General features: G+C 44.8%; 2 protein-coding genes and 1 pseudogene across 2 annotated transcripts; 2 read left to right on the top strand and 1 right to left on the bottom strand.

Moving 5' to 3' along the window:
- The first annotated feature begins 55 nt into the window (after positions 1–55).
- Positions 56–4,218, top strand: LOC115020751 (cell division control protein 42 homolog). The gene is made up of 6 exons (XM_029450686.1): positions 56–165; positions 1,962–2,066; positions 2,185–2,257; positions 2,344–2,453; positions 2,831–3,028; positions 3,267–4,218. The coding sequence occupies exons 2-6, from the start codon at positions 1,962–1,964 to the stop codon at positions 3,354–3,356; spliced, it is 576 nt and encodes a 191-aa protein (XP_029306546.1). The 5' UTR covers positions 56–165; the 3' UTR covers positions 3,357–4,218.
- An 854-nt stretch (positions 4,219–5,072) lies between these two features.
- LOC115020749 (protein Wnt-4-like) lies at positions 5,073–8,256 on the bottom strand. Its single transcript, XM_029450684.1, has 8 exons — positions 8,168–8,256; positions 7,655–7,808; positions 7,340–7,424; positions 7,122–7,253; positions 6,367–6,509; positions 6,137–6,277; positions 5,588–5,750; positions 5,073–5,501 (listed from the first exon to the last, which is right to left on the bottom strand). Exons 1-8 carry the CDS (start codon positions 8,254–8,256, stop codon positions 5,332–5,334), a joined length of 1,077 nt encoding a protein of 358 aa, XP_029306544.1. The 3' UTR covers positions 5,073–5,331.
- Positions 8,257–15,717: 7,461 nt separating this feature from the next.
- Positions 15,718–18,742, top strand: part of LOC115020753 (chromodomain-helicase-DNA-binding protein 4-like) — a 19,981-nt pseudogene continuing 16,956 nt past the window's right edge.

The raw sequence follows: 18,742 nt of genomic DNA, 5'->3' as shown, positions 1-18,742 counted from the left end.
AAGATAGATAGATGAATATATAGACAGATATATGTCTGTCCACCAGGCGGCGGTGTTTCTATTCCACAGCTGTGACTGTGGCTCGTCTACTCTGCGCATGCGCGCAAAGTAATTCGACCCTCAAACCCGGATGTAACCAACGCCTAACCTGTCCGAAGAAAAACGGTGAGTAGAGTTAGAAAAACAGTCTAATATAACTATTTATGTTTAATTATCCTGTGAGACACAAGTATTAGAGTCTCCCTAACAACACAAAGCGTGTACTGAGAGGAAACGCGTGTTAATTACTGTACAAAGTTTCCGAGCCGTGTTGGCTAACATCAATCTGCTCAATGAAGTTGTTGTCAGTTAGAAACGTTGTTGTGCGACTGTTGTCTTGTATTCGTCTTTATAGATTAAACTGCTACTGCTTTACTAAGTAATATAATCAAACAGTTTCACAGTTGACAGACACTTTAAAGTGCTCTCTCTTCATCAACCTGAGCTAATACACTCCCTTAATCACGACAGCCAGCTTCAGCTTTACGTGATCTTACGTTGCAGTTTCTACTTGTTACGTGTTGGATTAAAGTTTCAGTGTTTCCAGCCGTCACTTTATCCGATGCTTATTTAGCGGAAGTGTTGAGCAGTATCCGCGGGTACATGGGACTAATGTAGGCCATCTCTGGTATGTAGTGTATGCGGAAGGAATTCACTGTCATCAATAAGCGCGATCACGCACATGTAGAAACACGCACGAAGATGTGCACTACCATCGATACCATGTGTCTTTACTCACCCCGCAAAAGATTACAACATGAGGAGAGTACAACCTGCAGGAGGACATACAAACTGTATAAATGGCTAATTAAGAAATGATACTTCTCTAAATGTGTGTGTGTGTGTGTGTGTGTGTGTGTGTGTGTGTGTGTGTGTGTGTGTGTGGGGGGCATCATTATTTATAAAGCAGGTTCTTCTTTCTGAAAATCTGTCTTTTTTTTATAGGCTTATCCTGTTTTTCTTTTCTGAACAATGTGCATCCTATCACATCTTCAGTAGCTATATACACGTATACACGTATAGATGTAACAAAGAGTACTTTAAACTTAAATTAAACCTATTCTGAGCATGAATCTGTACATTTGGAGGCAGCGGTCAGGAAGCAGATGGTTCCTAGTGATGTAATAAGTTAAATTAATACGTTTCAACAGGAACTAAACATTATAACCTTAATTAAAGGTAGGATTAAGCGCAGGTATCTAATACACTGTGTTGTGTAGTCCAAGTAAAGTCCTACACTGAAACATGTTTAGTGAATAAATGCAGAGGATAAAATCATTTTCAGGTTGCGGCGGGTCTAGATGGAGCTTATTTGTAATGCTTTTCATTATATATACACAAAGTAAGTAACCATATGTAAGTATTATAATCATACTTAAAGTATTAAAAGTAAAACGGCCCCTGCGAGTGTACTAATACTGTATTATATGACACTGAAGCATACTCTTGTAAGAAGCAATTTAATGTTGTAGCTGGTCTGGTTAAGTTTATTTTAACTACTTCAAATACTGTGGGGGCATTTTACTAACGTGTACTAATATGTATTAATGTATCACACTTTATAAAGTTATAATAGGATGTGATTCTGGATCATTTAATGGAGTTAAAGTATTCATTAGGCATAAGAACAGCCCCTCTCAGAGTGGTATATTATATTAAATAGTTATTATTACTAATGCATCGCTGGTTAAGTTGGAGGAGAGAGATACAATATGAGAAGGAATGTAAAGTAACAAGTACCTCACAGTTGTATTTATGTGCAGCACTTGTACAGACGGTTTGTCACTTGTAACATTTATGTTATGTAAATATGATGTAAATGTGCGGTTACTTCCTCCACCAGTGTCTCTCACTGTCTGATGTACTTTACTGTATTTGTCAACTCTCTTGTGATGTTTCCTGTTTCGTCTTCATCTCTGCAGATGCAGACTATAAAATGTGTAGTGGTGGGGGACGGTGCGGTAGGAAAGACCTGCTTACTGATCTCCTACACGACAAACAAGTTCCCCTCAGAATATGTTCCCACGGTAAGAAGCATGAATGAAGTCACTTTTAATATCTTCATGCTGGAAATACAGCGCAGTCCAACATGCTGCAGTAAAGAACAATAATAAAATGTGTCTTCTTCTGTGCGTGTGCTCAAAGGTTTTTGACAATTATGCTGTGACAGTGATGATCGGGGGGGAGCCTTACACACTCGGCTTATTTGACACAGCAGGTAAAATGAATGTCTCTTTATTTCCCTTCGTATTTCTGTTAAACTAAAAACAAGTAGAGAAACGTCCGTGTCTCTGTGGCTCACAGGTCAGGAGGATTACGACCGGCTGCGTCCCCTCAGCTATCCACAGACGGACGTGTTCCTCGTATGTTTCTCTGTCGTCTCCCCCTCATCGTTTGAGAACGTCAAAGAGAAGGTCAGTGGGACAAAACCTCGACTTCTGTTGTTGAACTCGAGCGCTGGGATTTGTTTTGGGACGCTGTGAAGATATTCTTTATGATTCCTGACTTTGAGAAATACTTTTTTACATAAAAACTCTTTTTCGTTTTACACACAAGTCAAAGTTCTCAATTATTAAATGTTTGTTTAAACATAAACAAATGTTCTTTGCGTAAATTAAATAGTTTGAAATGAGCAAAATGTTGATTTCAATCAGGAACTATCTGTTAAATAAGTACCTGAATCCAGATGTTCAGTGGCAACTTTCAGTTCTTGACCTTTTTAATACAACAAATGTTTTGAGGAAGAAACTGTGAATTTAATCTTACTATCTTCTCCCCCCCCCCCCCCCAGTGGGTCCCTGAGATCTCTCACCACTGCCCACGCACACCCTTCCTGTTAGTGGGCACGCAGGTGGATCTGCGGGAGGACAGCAACACCATCGACAAGCTGGCGAAGAACAAACAGCGGCCGCTGTACCCAGAGAGCGGAGAGAAGCTCGCTCGTGAGCTCAAGGCTGTCAAATACGTGGAGTGCTCTGCGCTGACACAGGTGGGGGCCGTTGTTACATTTTCATTACTTTGTTAAAGGTGCAATGTGTAAGATATGGAGTGAAGCTGTCACTCACATTGAAGGTGTTGATAGTCTGTTTCCGTCTGATCCTCCTCGCCGCCTGGAGGCGTAGTCGTGGAGGAGGGGGGTTGCAAACAACATGAGATTTGTTAAATCAGGAGATAATAACAGACGATATTAACATCTTGGCTCTTGTGTTCTGTTCCCCCCCCACCAGCGAGGGCTTAAGAATGTGTTCGACGAGGCCATCCTGGCCGCCCTGGAGCCTCCCGAGACCAAAACCAAGAGAAAGTGCGTCCTGCTATAGATGAAGTACGACAGCGGGAGACGTAGCGGTGTAAGAAATAGGTGGGGCGAATCAAAACTTCAGAGAGATCAATGGCCATCATGAAAAAAAGAAAAGGGGGAAGGGCGGTCCAATGCCTTAGAGACTTATTAAAACACGTGTACACTGATTGTGCCTTCAAAATAAACTTTGAAAGAGGCTGAGGGAGCAAACCTTCAGCAGCAGTAAGTGTCGACCTTCTCCTTTTCTCCAAGCTTTTAGAAATAACAATGTTCTCTTTCCAAATATTCAGGTGGGGCGGGCCCCCCCCTGCCTGTCACTGTTTTTTTTTTTTTAAGATTATTTTATATAGTTGCCGTTTGACCTCCTCTGTGTTTTACTTATTGGGGCTTTTAAACTCAGTATGGGGAACTCTAAACGGGGAACACTTCTAACATTAAGGTTTCATGGTGAACGTTGGTTAGTACACGTAAACGGGCGACTTAATGTGAAGCGCTGCTCCGTTTGTTTTCTCCTCTGACCCGTTTGGATCGAGTAATGAAAGCACAAGAGTTTATTATCACTCCAAACAAAGATGTCTGTTGACGTAACTTTTGTTGAGGCCAAGTGTGCGTTTTTACCAATTACCCTTCTGTTGAATTCTGTTTTATTCTTTCATGTTTATTGTATTAATTCTGTCACTTTGTTTTTGGGAAATGTTAAGCAGTCATTTTGAAACTTTTGACTTTGAGAAATTGATACTCTAACAAAGTAAGTTGTGATGTTTTGATCTTCATCTCGAGATGACAGATTGAGGTGATAACCTTTTTTTTGCAAAGTAAAATTTCTTGGTGTTTGTAATCACAGGATATTTTTAATAAAATGGTTTAATGATGCGGAAAGACGCCTTTTGTTTTGTATGACTGACGGAGGTTTCCTTATGTTTACATTCATGCACGCTTTGTGTATTTGAGTTAGTTAGCTCTTCTTCCTGTCTGCTGCTGGTGCATTGCAATGTTTTAAGGCTTGTGTTCACTAACGCTGTCTGAAAGAAATGAGAAACTAAAGAAAATTCATTCTTAGTCGACACTCAGAAAATGAGTTTCTCCACAAAGACTCATCCAAAAGCACCACTTTAAATATTATGTTTACCAAAGAGGAACAAAAACGACCGATTAGTGCATTAATGTACGAAGAAGGAGCCTAGTGTGCACTCCACACTTTATACAACAGCTGATGAACATCATGCAGCCTGGAGAAGCTCAACACATCCTCTTTACTGCCCCTAGTGGTCAACAGTGGGACAGCATCTAAACACACATCTGGTCAAAGAAACTCCAGAAACATTTTGTGGTATTTTGGATAAAACTACAGTTTTTTTATTAGATTTCTGTAACAGAGCTAAAAGCACTGCGTGTGCAGGAACACACAGAGGAGTCACATGAAGGTGGGGGGCAACACACAAGACAGACACTGATGTAAGTGGATTTGCTATTAAAGATGTCGCTGAATTAAAGCAAAGACTCAGATATACAAATAAATAAAGCAGAATAGAGAAGACATAAATACAGTACATGTTCAGAGACCTGCTAGTCTATGATGCATACAAATAATAAAGAATAGTGCTGCAAAGGTTCCCTGTTAGTCGTGGTTAAGATCAGCTTTAAACGCTTTGTCAGTTCAACGTGAGACTAACTGTAGAGTGTGTGTGTGTGTGTGTGTGTGTGTGTGTGTGTGTGTGTGTGTGTGTGTGTGTTTATATATACCTTACTTACTTTTGATGCTTTGTGATTTTGTTCTTAGATTTGTTTTTACATGTGCTCTAACTTTGCAGCTTTGACCACAGACTCCTCAAACTGCTCCAGTCGGAAAGTGAGTTACATGAAGACCAGAACTTAAGATAACGTGGTGCTAAAGGTGTGAGTTAGGTGTGTTATCGTCTATGTTGTCCTCGTCCCGTCTTGTGTTCATGAGTGTCTGTCGAGTGGTTTGTTCGGATCTTTCCGCTCGCTCGCTCTCAGACTCTGCACGTGTGAATGGTGACTGTGTTCTTGCACTGCTGGCAGCGGACTGAGCAGCACCAGGAGAACTTGCAGGAGCAGCGCTGCACCACCTCGGCCCGGCCCGCTCTGTAGCCCGGCCCGCAGCACACCAGCTCGCAGCCGTCCGGTGCCAGCCGAGAGGTTCCTGTGTTTTTAAGAAGAGAGCAGTTTAATTCTTCTGTCATTGTTTCTGATTGTTGGCTTGTGAGACGGTTTTGCCGTCGATCTTACCGTTACATCTCCGACCAGCAGTGCCGGGGATACCGTTGTCAGGGTCGAGATGGCAGAAATCTGGAGAGGGCGCAAGGTACAGGAGGTCTCTGGCAGCAGGGGGTTTGACCTGCGGGTCACGGGGGAGCAGGGCTGTCCTGGATCCTATACGAGTCAGGCGAACCTAAGAGGAGGAGGGCGTTGGCAAAATGTTAGACGACCACATCCAACCTTTACTCACAGAGAAAAACAAGTGCAGGAAATCTTTTGTTCCTGTTGCTGTTAAATGTCCTCATCAGTAAGGACAGACACTTCTCAGCTCAGCACACAGCATTTCCATCTGTTTATTTAACCTTGACTCGTCCTCAGCATCGAGTACCTGGCGCTCCTGCAAACGCAGCTTCTACGCTGTTTGGTTTTTATCTACATGTGTTTTAAAGTATTTTCTTTTTGTTGTGTTCACGTCGAGAGCTGCAGACTGGGAGCTTTGCTACTGATAGAGCATCTGCTTCAATCCGTGTGACTTCTACATGTGTTCACATGAAAGAAGCTCACGACGTGTGCTGATACCTCTGTGGCTCCGTCAAAGCGCTCCTTGAGCACAACGCCGACGCGCCTGAAAGGAGGCATAACCTTCCAGCAGGTCCTCAACTCACAGGAGCCGGAGACGCCATGACACTTACACTCCACCTGCATGTTGTGAAGGATGGCCTGAAGGGTGAGAGAAGGGGGAATATAAGCAGAGGATATTTAACCCCAGTTATGGAAATGAACCGAGATGACGGCAAAAGAGTTGCAACCTTTCGGCCGGCCTCGTTGTTGTGGAGGTTCATGAGTGGTCGCCCCGCCGACAGCCCTTTGGCTCGTTCTGGTTCATCCACAAATGTTTGGGAGAAAGCCACGCCGTACGACAGGTTGTCACTGCAGCCGGACCACTGGAAGCCTGCGGTGGGACAGAGGGACAGTACTGTGGATTACTAGGGATGCACCGATCTGACACCTGGGCTGTGGGTATCGGTCAATACTGATCTAATATTAATGTTTAATTAATAAGCCTCTCTGTGCGGGATCATTCAGCTTAAACATCGCTTTCCTAACTAACTAAATGTTAAAACCAATATCCCCCTGGAACAATACATCTACTTAAACATTTCAAATACATACATATTATTAACAATGTTCTAGATCATGATTCATTATTAAAATAATAGATTGTACAACATGTTGACAGGAATGACTCATTCTAATGCAACACATTGGTAAAGATTTAAACAGGAATTTAAACCCCAGTGTAAAATGTAAAAGGTTTATAAACCTACAGAGTCAGTATCGGCTACTTGAACTGCACATGTTTTTATTTAAGGTTTAACAAGATGGCTGTTAAATGGTGCATCTACACTGGAGCACACAGAAGCAGCTGCAGCAGCGTGACAGGACAGCTGATGGGATCTGCTGCCTCTGCTTGGGACACTGGAACGTTTTAATCCACAGCAAACAGCAGCAGTTTCTTTTTGATACGTGTGTGACTCAGTGCGGAGTTAGAATCCAAGCTCACCCTCGGGGCTGACCCCTCTGACCTTCCTGTCACAGCCGCACCTCTCCAGCTCCCCGCGGGTGCAGGCCCGGGTCACAGCCACGGCCACCGCTGCTGAGGACAGAGCGTGCACAAAGGCCGCCTCACGAGTCCCTGAAACCAAAATAGAGACGTGAGAGTTGCAGGCATTCATCAGCAGGTAATTCTCCATGAGGATATATGAGGAAACATGAGGATACCTTGGTTCATGACTCTGCCAAATACGTTGATCCCACGTGCAGTGGTGGAACAGTTCCAGCGGCGATTCCTGAACTGGTGCTGGCACTGGGTGAAACAGTGACGTGCATAGCAGTGAGAAAGAGGAAGGGATGCACCGATCGGACTTTTTCAGCCCCGATACGACAACAATTCCTGGGCTTTGGGTGTGGGCTGATACGGAGCACAGATCTGATAGCAGTGTTTAATCAACAGGCTGTGCGCCTCGCTGAGCGTAACACAGATATCAGAGCTGATGGAAGGTTTGTGGGTGCCTGCAGGTCAAACTGAGACTTTACCTCTTCTATGACCATCTCGGCTGCCTTGCGTACGGACTCCATGACCTCCCCTCGCGCCCTGCACACCCCCACCTGCCCTGGGGTCAGCCCCCTCAGCCGCGCACATGGGGCAGCACCGGACACGGGCCTGGAGCGAGGCAGCCTCGCCAGGGAGCTGGGACACAAAGGTGGGGAGTGGTGAGGCTTGGAAAGAGAAATTATTGGGCAAAGAAAGGAAGGGAGGGGGGGGGGGGTTTGCAAAAAAAGAGAGGATGCATAATGAAGAAAAAAGGGGGAGTAGAAGAGGAAGAGAAAAGAGGGTACAAAAAGGATTAAGAGGTAACGACCGGGCCAGAGTTTTAGAGAGGATGGAAACAAGAGGAAGAGCCGGCAGAGAGAAGGTCACCAGGAGGGAGACAAAGAAAGAGAGGGGAGGGACTGAAAGAGATTTAGAGACATGTCACCATCTTTTAAAAGTTATAGCATGACAAACAAACTCCCTCTTTCTCTTCCTCCCTCGCACGCTAGACTTACAGCCAGTTGGTTGCCATGGTGGGATGGGTTGCCCATAGCAACAGGAGGAGGAGTGGTGCCGTGAGATTGACAGTGGAGACAGTTGGCATCAGACTGTCCGTCTGTCTGTCTGCCTGTCTGTCTGCCTGCCTGTCTGTCTGCCTGTCTGCCTGTCTCTCTGTCTGTCTGTTTCTCTGTCTGCCTGTCTGCCTGCCTGTCTGTCTGCCTGTCTGTCTCTCTGTCTGTCTGTCTGTCTCTCTGTCTCTCTCTCTCTCTCTGTCTGCCTGTCTGTCTGTCTGTCTGCCTGTCTGTCTGTGTGTCTCTCTGCCTGTCTGTCTGTCTGTCTGTCTGTCTGCCTGTCTCTCTGCCTGTCTGTCTCTCTGTCTGTCTGCCTGTCTCTCTGTCTGTCTCTCTGTCTGTCTGTCTGTCTGTCTCTCTGCCTGTCTGTCTGTCTCTCTGTCTGTCTCTCTGTCTGTCTGCCTGTCTCTCTGCCTGTCTGTCTGTCTCTCTGTCTGTCTGCCTGTCTGTCTGTCTGCCTGTCTGTGGTTGTTTTACGTCCCTGGCCCAGAGTCTGGGGATGATCCCCACATATCTGTTGAGATGAAGTTTTCAGGTCAGAGACAAAGTAGAAACGTTGATCATACTTTTTTCTTCCTTGACAGAAATTCTTTAAATAAATAAACCGTGACTAAGTTTTATTTAAACTCTGAACTTTGTGATCATGCAGCCGCAGCGTTACGTCTCTACACACAGTTTTTATGTTTTGCCAAAGTAACACGGGTTCTTACCAGTTCATAGTCCCGTGATGTCCAGTTATCCTCCTTCTTTTAACGAGTTGATCAAATTGAAACTTAATCCCAATTTCAATCAACAAAGTTGTGCATCAGTCTCTTGTGCTGTCAGCGACCGCAGACGCATGCTCACAGGAATGTTTTACAAACCGCCAGACACAAAAATAAGTCCACATGAGTCCAATTCAATTGAACGTATCAGTAGAATCTACAACAACACAAAACGAGACTTCAAATCCAGAAGTAAAAGTTATTTTGTTTTACAAAAACATTGCGTCAGCAAGTATTCAGTTTGGTCCCCAGAAAGCGAAGGTGTCCATTCCAGGTTGAAACGGCAAGAATGAGTGAGTCAGGGAGATGGGAGTGATGGGTTATAAAGGAGGTCGAGAAGGAGGGTGGGAGAGAGAAGCCGGGCGTGATCCAGCGTGTGGAGTGATGTCGAGGGAGGGAGGAGGCTTTGGGAAGGATGATAGTTGAACTGCGTAAGTATTAAGAGTGGAAGTATGCTTTCTATATGTTGGCATGAGAGCTGCACATCTGAGAGACACAATGCCCTTTGAGTGATTATCACAAATAAACGTGTGTTTCTTTGCCCCCCCCCCGTGTGTTTTCATCCATGCATGTTAATGTGCGAGCTGCTGAGAAACATTTTATGAGAAGACAAACTGAAGCCTTTTGTTTCCTCTTTAGAAATCCTCAGCAGGAATATTGATCGGACGTCCTGCGAGAAATGCTCACACCAGAAGCTATGACACAGCATTTTTATTTATCCCCATGTATGTGTACACGCATGTGAACAAGTGTCTTACCTAATGTTTAATTTTCCCAAACTTTGTTGCTCATTTTACGAGTCCCCCCCCCCCACCTCCCCTTCCTCTATCTCCCCCGCATTTGCCCTCTCGTTCTCCCTCTCTCCCACTCCCTATATTGTCTCAGAAGAAGGGGTGACATTTAGACAAGGGGAAGAAAACACACTGCCGACAAATATTGGAACTGAGGCAAATAAATCACGAGATCGGCGGGAAAGGAGGGCACGAGGAGAGAGTGGGTGTTACACGGGGGTTAGCAAGAAGCAGTAAAGAATAACAAAGCAGGTTTGTGACACATAACCTCAAGAAGAAAATGACATGTGTGTATGTGTGTGTGTGTGTGTGTGTGTTTAATACTTGAGAGCCTGATGTACTCCTGTTTTATTCATAATGCACGGGGCGACGCAGCACAACACATCCACTGTATCGCATCATTCATCTTTATCGTGTGGTTATTCAACGTGCACTTTCTTTACCGTTTATTTGATGGCTTCCCTCCTTTTGTGTGTTTGTGTGTAGCCAGGGATGTAACTTTAAAACTCTCACACTTCTGAGAATAGAAGGCGTACAATATATAACGCCGACATCATTTTTATCTGTGTAAAAGTAATTGTTGCAGCTCTTCTTTAAGTTTTTATACATGTGTTTCTTTTAGCTGTAGGGTTTGTAAAAGAGTATTATTTCTCTTGTATATGTAGCAGGAGGGTGTAAACTGTACCTTTGAGGTCGACATATTCAAACTGTGTAACAGATTAACACATTGGAAACACTTCATGCTTTTGTTTTGACTGATTATTCCCCTAAAAAGACAAATACATCACTCCACACATGTGTGTGTTATTCCAGCTAATAGAGTAAATAAATCTATCATGTAAAACATTTCAATAATAGTTTTACATGTAGCTTAAACACAACATATCATTTAAATTCTACTACTTAAATGTAATGTTGTTTTTTCTCCATTATGATTGAACTTTATTGGGATTTTCAGAGTAAAACATGAAGAACAGAAAAAAGTATTTTACAGGTTTTGAGAAAAAGTGATTTGTAAATCAGTTTGTAATATTGTCATTTATTGAAAGTTCAAATCCCAGTAAAGTAGAAAAGGCTCCGGCCTCGTGTCACCTGACGGAACTTATTCACTGCCTTTAACGGCTCTTTTGTTGAATCAGACTTTGCTGCGGCCCCCGTCCAAGAGTTGGTGGCCCATTTTACCTGAACCCTCTGACACCCAGTTCCTGAGTAACTGGTCATCCCATCCACACACACACACAGACACACACACAGACACACACAGACACACACACACACACACACACTTTCCTCTGTCTATATCTGCAAAGACAGGTTTCTTGTAGGCCCCCTTCCCTCCTCATGTCGTATTCCTCCTTTGTGTCCCCTGTTTCTCCAAGTGACGTCTTCCGCTGTCTCCCACAGCAACGCCATGGTGATGAGCTGGCCACTGTCATGTCCGGCGCCTCTGTTATGCTCATCCCTTCACCCCTCTCTCGTAAATAACTTGCCCTCTTTTTTTTTTATCGTTATCTTTCCCCCATTTTGTGAACATTGTATCACGCTGACACGGAGCTGTGCTGATTGACTGTAGCCCGGCTGCAGAGCCTGAAGAGACGCTTGTTAAAGCTTCAGCGTGACACACAGATGACTTCCCTGTTAGTGGGGGCAGCAGCACACTTTGAGAGACTCTGCTGTGAGGTGGGGCAACTCTGACCTGACTTACCACGGGATGGATGATGGGCCTCGCTCGGAGCCTCAGAGTGACTCATTAACCTATTTCCGCCCAAGGTCATTATGAGATGGACATGTGACCCACCAGCTCTTCCTCTCGCCTTCGTTTGCTTTGTTACTTCTCTGCTCTGGGGGGCGACCTGCCTCAGCACTCAGTGCGGATGAAATAATCGGTAGCAGGCAGAAACATGACTGCTGTGCATGAGCACGCTCACAGTGCTCAGGCATCTCTGCCAACAAAGAGCTGAACGCACTGCTGTGTATGAATGTGTGTGGAGCGTGTGCGTGAATATTATGGGATGGCGGGCGGTGGTGTTGTCAGGCAGGGAAGTGGGGGTGGCAGAGTGAGCGGTGAGCTGTGTGCACATAGGGGGAGGGGGCAGAGGGAATGGACAACCCATGAATATTATGGGATGATGGTGGTGTTGGGGGGTGGAGGAGGGTGTGAGGTGGAAAAATTGCAGTGCACATCGGATACAAGGAGTAGGAGGTGTTGGTGACGGCGTTGCACGTGAGTGCGTGTGCACGCTAGTGCATGTGCACGCACATACATGCGTATGTCAGGAGCATTCAAGCGATAGTAACAGACAGCGGCCAGACGTAGGCCTTTGTTGCTATGCAATCTGTATGCACCGTACAGTGGGGAGTATTGCAGAGGGGCCATCGACGTGGAGGAAGCAGCGGAAGGCCTCTGCTGAAGCCCCCGTGCAGAAGATACCATCACAAGTGTTTACTACAGTGAACAGTTTATATCTCAAACAGGTTCAGGTTTTCAGTTTTCACACTCCATAAATTAATTTCTGGCTTTCAAGGAGCAAAACAAAGAATTTTAATTGTGAATATATTAATAATATTGTTGCTACTGTAAACTACATTATCATCTGAAATGAAAGCTCATACGCAACTCCCAGCAGAGCCCCGAGGTATAACGTTATATCTATATGTGTTCTGAACGACTTCATATCATTGTTGGGGGGGGGGGCATTCTGTAGATCACAATATGCAAGTTAACTGTTCCAAAAATAATAATAATAATAATGATGCTGGTTGTTTCTTGCAGTAGTTTATCCTCAGGAAACCTCGGGGTCGTCCTTGATGAGGGTTAAACACTAAGATGCCCATTGAAAATGTAAAAAGCTAATTATACACGGTGTAAATACACTTAAGTCTCAGCAGCAAGTTGTAAACGGTAAGTTACCGAGCAGCGGCCTGCCGCTGGGTCACTTAACCGTTACAAATCTCTTCATGTGCAGCCACATTGTTTAATCCTGCAGAATTGTATTTCAAATTCTAATAGAGATCCCAAACTTTCCTCACATACAAAATGTGTGAAGCTGAATCTTAAATGTGTTTATAAAGTGAGGCGGCCATGACACACATGGAGTCTTACAGATATACAGATAACAAAGCTTTAATAAAGAGCTGCAACAAGAATATATCTGTTAAGATACTGACTGAGTGAGATAGTTTAAAGAACTACTCAAACAAAGTGTATATTAAGAGGTTTATTCCTGATTAACTGAATTCTTTGGAGGATTTCGTCCGGTAGCAGCCACAGGAACATTGTGCTGTCACATTATTGTTCATGCCCAAATCAGATTCATTGTGATTAAGAAGTGCAATTCAAAGCGATCTAAACGCCTGAATGCCTCTCACAGTGTGTCAGTAAGTCTGTATGCAGCATGATTAGACTCTCGTGTGGCCTTCAAGTGCTCCTTCTTGGCTCCTATTGGAGTTCAAACATTTCAAATAGGACTTGTTGAACATTCAAGTGCTTTCACTTTAAATTCCAGTAAGACCAAAGCAAACCCTGCAGGACTAAAGAGTTTGGCACTAACTTATATATTTTATATTTTAGAAATCACAGAGCCACAATGTGCTGCAGCCCGAGAACCAGATGAAGAAATGTGCAGCAGGGAGGATTGAGTGAATCTTCTGTGCAGTATCTGTTATCTGCAGTTGATCTGCGGCCAATGTGCTCAGAATTAAGAGGCAATTCTGCTAACGATGAAAAACCCACATTTTCAGAGTCATATTTATTGCTTGGATGAGTCTGAGATGTTCCGCAGTTCAAACAGAACCTGAAGGCAGCAATGTGTGTGTTTTTATAAATGCATTTAGACAAACACATAACCTCAGATCAAAAGCTGGTACACCTGCCGTCACTCCTGCGCTCCTGCAGTCTGCATTCAGAATGATTTAATTCACATGTGGCCTTCAAGTGCTGCCTCGCTCACACCTCGCTGAGGCAAAATGACCACTTAGCGGCCATTTTTATTTATTGTTTACAAAGCTTTTATAAAGGCAAGTTACAACACCCTCTGTCCTTGGACTGTTGTAGCAGATAAGGAAAAACTCACCCCAAAAACTCCTTTAACAGGGGAACAAACTAAAGTAAGCAGCGTGCTGCGATGTGCTGCAGCACCAGAACTAATCGGGGAAATGTGCAGCTGCAGAAGTCCTGTAATGGATGTTTTACTTTATTTATTTGACACTTTTTATTGTGTACAGTATAACTGTCATCTGTAGTTGATGTGGCGTGCCTTGAGTGGAACATCTTGGCAATTAAAACAACCTAACTTCCACACAGCCATATTCACAGTTTTGATGTGTCTCTGATGTGCAACAACTCACATCTGATTTACTGCATTACAAACAAATGTTGTGTGTTTTATGAATCAATATACTCACCTTTGACCTGCATCCCTCCACAGCAGGTCAACATACTGCGATGATTTACTCCTGACATTTCTCTCGGGGGGCACCTGTTGGTCTGTGTATCTCCGTCTTCTTGCTCAGTGACAGATGAGGAAAGAGGGAAATGAGTGTTTTACTCGTTGGCAGCGAATCAATAAGTCTGTATTCAGAATGATTTAACTCAAGTTCACCCTTCTTTGCGCTCTTGTTTGGATGCAAGTGCTTTTACTTTGAAATAGTCATAAGAACCAAACACACACACATGCTGAGACAAAGCGATCATTTAGCTGCCTCTTTTATTTAATGTTTTTAAAGATTTGACAAAGTGCAGCATCAGAAGTAAGCAGATGCACGTGCAGCTGCAGCAGGCCTGTAATGGATGTTATAGTTTATTTGACATTTCTTTACAGTATAATTGCCGTCTGTAGTTGGTGCGGTGTTCCTTGAATGTCACATCTTGGCAATTCCCGTACCATTAAAACCATCACAGTCATATTTACTGTTTCGATGTGTGTCTGACGTGCAGCAACTCAAATCTGATTTCCTGCAAACTGAACATTTTGGGTGTTTAATGGATGAATTTACTCACCTTTGACCTGCATCCCACCACAGCTGATCAACATACTGGTACTATGTGCACCTGGAAACCATCGCTCCTGTGGACTTGCACACACCTGTTGGCCTGTGCTGCACTTGGAGGACGTGGTGCTGTAACAACACAGGGACAGGAGGCCTCAGCCTGCATCATCTCATTATTTGACACACATCCAGTTCTGCTCAGCTGTGCGACCCGCTCACTGTGCGACCCGCTCACTGTGGGACCCGCTCACTGTGGGACCCGCTCACTGTGCGACCCGCTCACTGTGGGACCCGCTCACTGTGGGACCCGCTCACTGTGCGACCCGCTCACTGTGGGACCCGCTCACTGTGCGACCCGCTCACTGTGGGACCCGCTCATTGTGCGACCCGCTCACTGTGGGACCCGCTCACTGTGGGCGTGCAGTCCTCCTGTGTTTGGATCAAGAAAAGTGAAGGCTCTGACTTCTTGGCACTCACAGGTGGAGGCTCAGTAAGTATTATGGTCTGTCGCCAGTGGACTTCAGCTCCCCTGGAGACCATGTGTTTTTTTTTTTTTCTCTTGTCTTTTTAGGAGTTGTATATTATGGGATGCATGCTGCTACTGCTGGAGTATTATGGTCTGTCGAGGAGAGCAGGGGGGGGGGTGTCACCATGACAACGGGGTTGCTAAGGGGGCTGGGACTACTAGTGGAAAGGGGAAGGAGTGTGTGCATGCAATGAGCCTGGTGCATGCATGTCTAGTAGTGTGGTAGTAGTGTTGGCCTACGTGCGTACGTGCGCGCGCGTGGTGGAGAGAGAGAGAGGGGGGGGGGGGGGGGGGCAGCAGGCTGAGTATTATGGTCTGTCCGTTGCGAGGTAACTATGCAGAGTCCTGTGAGTGTGGGAGGGGGGATTATTATGGGATGTCTGCCCCCTTTGTGTGTTAGTGAGGATGTTAGCTAAGCTGTGCCTGTAAGGCTGGGGGAGACGGAGCAACGTGTTCTGGGTCATTGACGGCTCTTTTTTTTTTATTCCACTGATCATTGTTACATCCGGGCTTATTGAACGAGCAATAAATGACAACAACTGCCGCACAAACAGCCTGACCTGTACTGATCCAGAGAGAGGGAGCACACACACCTCGACCCGGGACTACACACACCTCAGTAAGTTTCTAATGTCTTTCAATGCTTCAACTTTTCCTTTTAATGTGTTGTTTTAACTCGACAGGGCGCATTTGCCTACTTGAATTAATGACACTTGAACTTCCCTCAGTGCTGTGTAGAGACATGAACAATGATATAGATCCTGTAGTTCTGCAACTTCTCAGAGGACGCAGGTGGTCCATTACATGCTCTGTAAATAATCAGATCCGAGGAAGGGATTAGCAACCAATGCCATTTATTTATTTATTTCCAGCACCCACCGCCCCCTCCCTTCCTGGACACCCCCCGGTCCACTCTCCAACAGTCCCACGTCATTTTCCCTCCTCCCTCGCCGACCGAGGAGCAAGGTTTAGGAGGGATTAATCCGACCAGCAAGACGTCAAATTAAAACGTTGCGAAAATGTCGGGCAGTGAGGATGAGAGGGAAGACTTCGGAGCCGCGGACGAGCCCTCACTTCTGCACGGTGAGCTCGTTTTGTCTTCCTCTTGAAGAAGAAGAGGGTCCATCTCTGTGACTCAAAGCTAGCGTTAGCTTAAGCTAGCCCGTCCGTCACTCGCCATTAAAGACTAGTTAGCTAACTTGTCCAGCAACTGTGTGTAGTTGTGTAATGTTTGAACCCTTGTTGCTCCGTGAACCTCACGTGATTCTGTGAGTGCGGCTGTGGACTGTCAAAGTTTCTCCAGACACAGAAAAGACAAGTTTCAACCTGTTCTGTTGTGGCATTCACTGTGTGTGTGTGTGTGTGTGTGTGTGTGCGTGCACGAACATTTGCCAGCTCGTGTCAGTGCGCGTGTCTGCTCTGCTCTCCCTCTTGCCTGCAGCAAGAGCTCGTGTCTTCTTCTCTCACTCATGACAGCTTGTCACCCGCAGGTGAGGACGAGCTGGAGGATGTTGTGTCAGATGTAGAAGAGGTACCCAAGTCCAAGAAGAAGAAGAAGGCGAAGAAGAGCAGCAGGAGCAGCAAGAGGCAGAGACCCCTCAGAGAGGCTAGTCTCACAAACTTTTCATTCAAATTGTTAAACGAAAAGGCTGTTACTGGTAAACAATTCTGTCAACTCGCCATGTGGGTGTCACGTCGGGGTGCACACTGAAACAACCATGTGGGTGTCACGTCAGGGTGCACACTGAAACAACCACAAGGGACCCTCATTCCAGTTTAGGACCCCCCCCAGATGTACCTGGACATGCACTGAATTGTATTCACAGCAGACAGTGAAGCAAAACCACTTTGAAAAAGATGCATTAATCATCATTTCTATGGATGTATGATGCGTTTAATATAAAAGGCTGGGGGTTAAAATAAGGGAGATGAGCACATGTTCTGAAATAAGGGCTGCAAACTAAAGTCTGGGAATATTCAAAGTGGGAATGAAATGCTCAGGCTTTATTCAGCGTGTCATATGCAGATAGAAACTTACATTTTATCATAACATAATCCATTGAATTGCCAATTAAATTAATATATTTGTCAAATGCATACAGTGGGAAATGTGTTAAGCTAGCTAGCTAGCTAGAAAGGTACCATGGCCATTTGATCCAACAATGTGGGCTGTGTGCAACCTTAGGGTTTAAAGGGGACAAAATAAATGTTTAACAATAAAGAATGAATGGAAATAGATAAAATTCCTCAATTAGCATGCTTAATGAAGCTACACCCCACATGGTAACAGCTAGCTAGCAACAACTAGTGGAAGTGTTGACAAGTTATTCACTGTGTTCTCTGCTTCAGGCGACTCTCTGCTGGTTATGGCTGCACATGTGACGGGAGACTGTTATTAGAACTAGTATTGCTCTTTTATGTGTATTTCCCCCCCAAATATGATAGATATTAAAAGGTCAGATTTTAATTTTAGTTTTTTAAACTGTGCAAAAACTTCCCGTGGAAATGTTGCAGGAGTTGCCAGTCAGCTCCCCAGAGCGCCTGATTGGAGTAGAAGCAGCAGAGAGAGATGCAGGAGAGGCTGGTGTGCGGTCAGAGAGCGAAGGAAGTGATTATGCCCCCGGGAAGAAGAAGAAGAAACGCTCCAGCTCTGCCAAAGACAAGAAGAAAGGAGGTGCGGCATCAGAGAAAGGAGGCTCATCCAGCTCCAAGAGCAAACGTAAAGAACCAGAACCAGAGGACGACGACGATGACGACGATGATTGTCAGGTAAAGATTCAGACTCACAGTGGATAGTTAATTCCTTCAGGGCTAACATGACAAACTAAAGTCCACCGGCTCTTCTCTTCTCCTCCCGCCTCAGCCTAAAAGCTCCTCCCAGCTGCTGGAGGCCTGGGGCATGAAGGACATCGACCATGTCTTCACTGAGGAAGACTACAGCTCCCTCACCAACTACAAGGCCTTCAGCCAGTTTGTCAGGTGAGGAGACGCAGTGTGTTGTTGTTATTGTGTTCGTCTGCCTCGTTGTTGAAGGAGCTAAGGATGTAGGACAGTATCAATTATATTTATTGTGACTTTTATGTCTTTAGGCCTTTAATTGCATCAAAGAACCCCAAAATTGCCGTGTCCAAGATGATGACTTTAATGATGGCTAAGTGGAGAGAATTCAGCACCAACAACCCTCTTAAGGTATTTCAACACTGCGAGTCTGATTAGTAATGAATCATGTGTTGCTTTCCTCAAGGGCTGCAAGTATGTAGTGTTTTTATAATTAATAGTCCAAGGGGATGTCTTTAAATGTCTTGTTTTGTCAGCGCAAAACCCAAATATATTCAATTTAATGATGAAAAGCAGGAAATCTCCGTATCTAAGAGGCTGAAAACGGCACTTTATGCATGAAAATTGACCGATTAATCATTTATCGAGATGATTTCTCTGTCGCTCGACT

Source organism: Cottoperca gobio, chromosome 16 (assembly GCF_900634415.1).
Source record: "Cottoperca gobio chromosome 16, fCotGob3.1, whole genome shotgun sequence".
Taxonomy (NCBI): domain Eukaryota; kingdom Metazoa; phylum Chordata; class Actinopteri; order Perciformes; family Bovichtidae; genus Cottoperca; species Cottoperca gobio.
The sequence above is the reverse complement of the archived record's forward strand: the minus strand, read 5'-3'. Positions and strand labels throughout refer to the sequence as shown.

Bases quoted from the DNA above. Each gene is read 5' to 3' on its own strand.
- LOC115020751 (XM_029450686.1), top strand. From the start codon at position 1,962: ATGCAGACTATAAAATGTGTAGTGGTGGGGGACGGTGCGGTAGGAAAG. The intron at 2,067-2,184 runs GTAAGAAGCATG...GTGTGCTCAAAG, and splicing joins CCTCAGAATATGTTCCCACG to GTTTTTGACAATTATGCTGT. The intron at 2,258-2,343 runs GTAAAATGAATG...TGTGGCTCACAG, and splicing joins CGGCTTATTTGACACAGCAG to GTCAGGAGGATTACGACCGG.
- LOC115020749 (XM_029450684.1), bottom strand. From the start codon at position 8,256: ATGCCAACTGTCTCCACTGTCAATCTCACGGCACCACTCCTCCTCCTG. The intron at 7,425-7,654 runs GTAAAGTCTCAG...TGTTTCACCCAG, and splicing joins CCGAGATGGTCATAGAAGAG to TGCCAGCACCAGTTCAGGAA. The intron at 6,510-7,121 runs GTGAGCTTGGAT...GTCCCACCGCAG, and splicing joins CAGAGGGGTCAGCCCCGAGG to GCTTCCAGTGGTCCGGCTGC.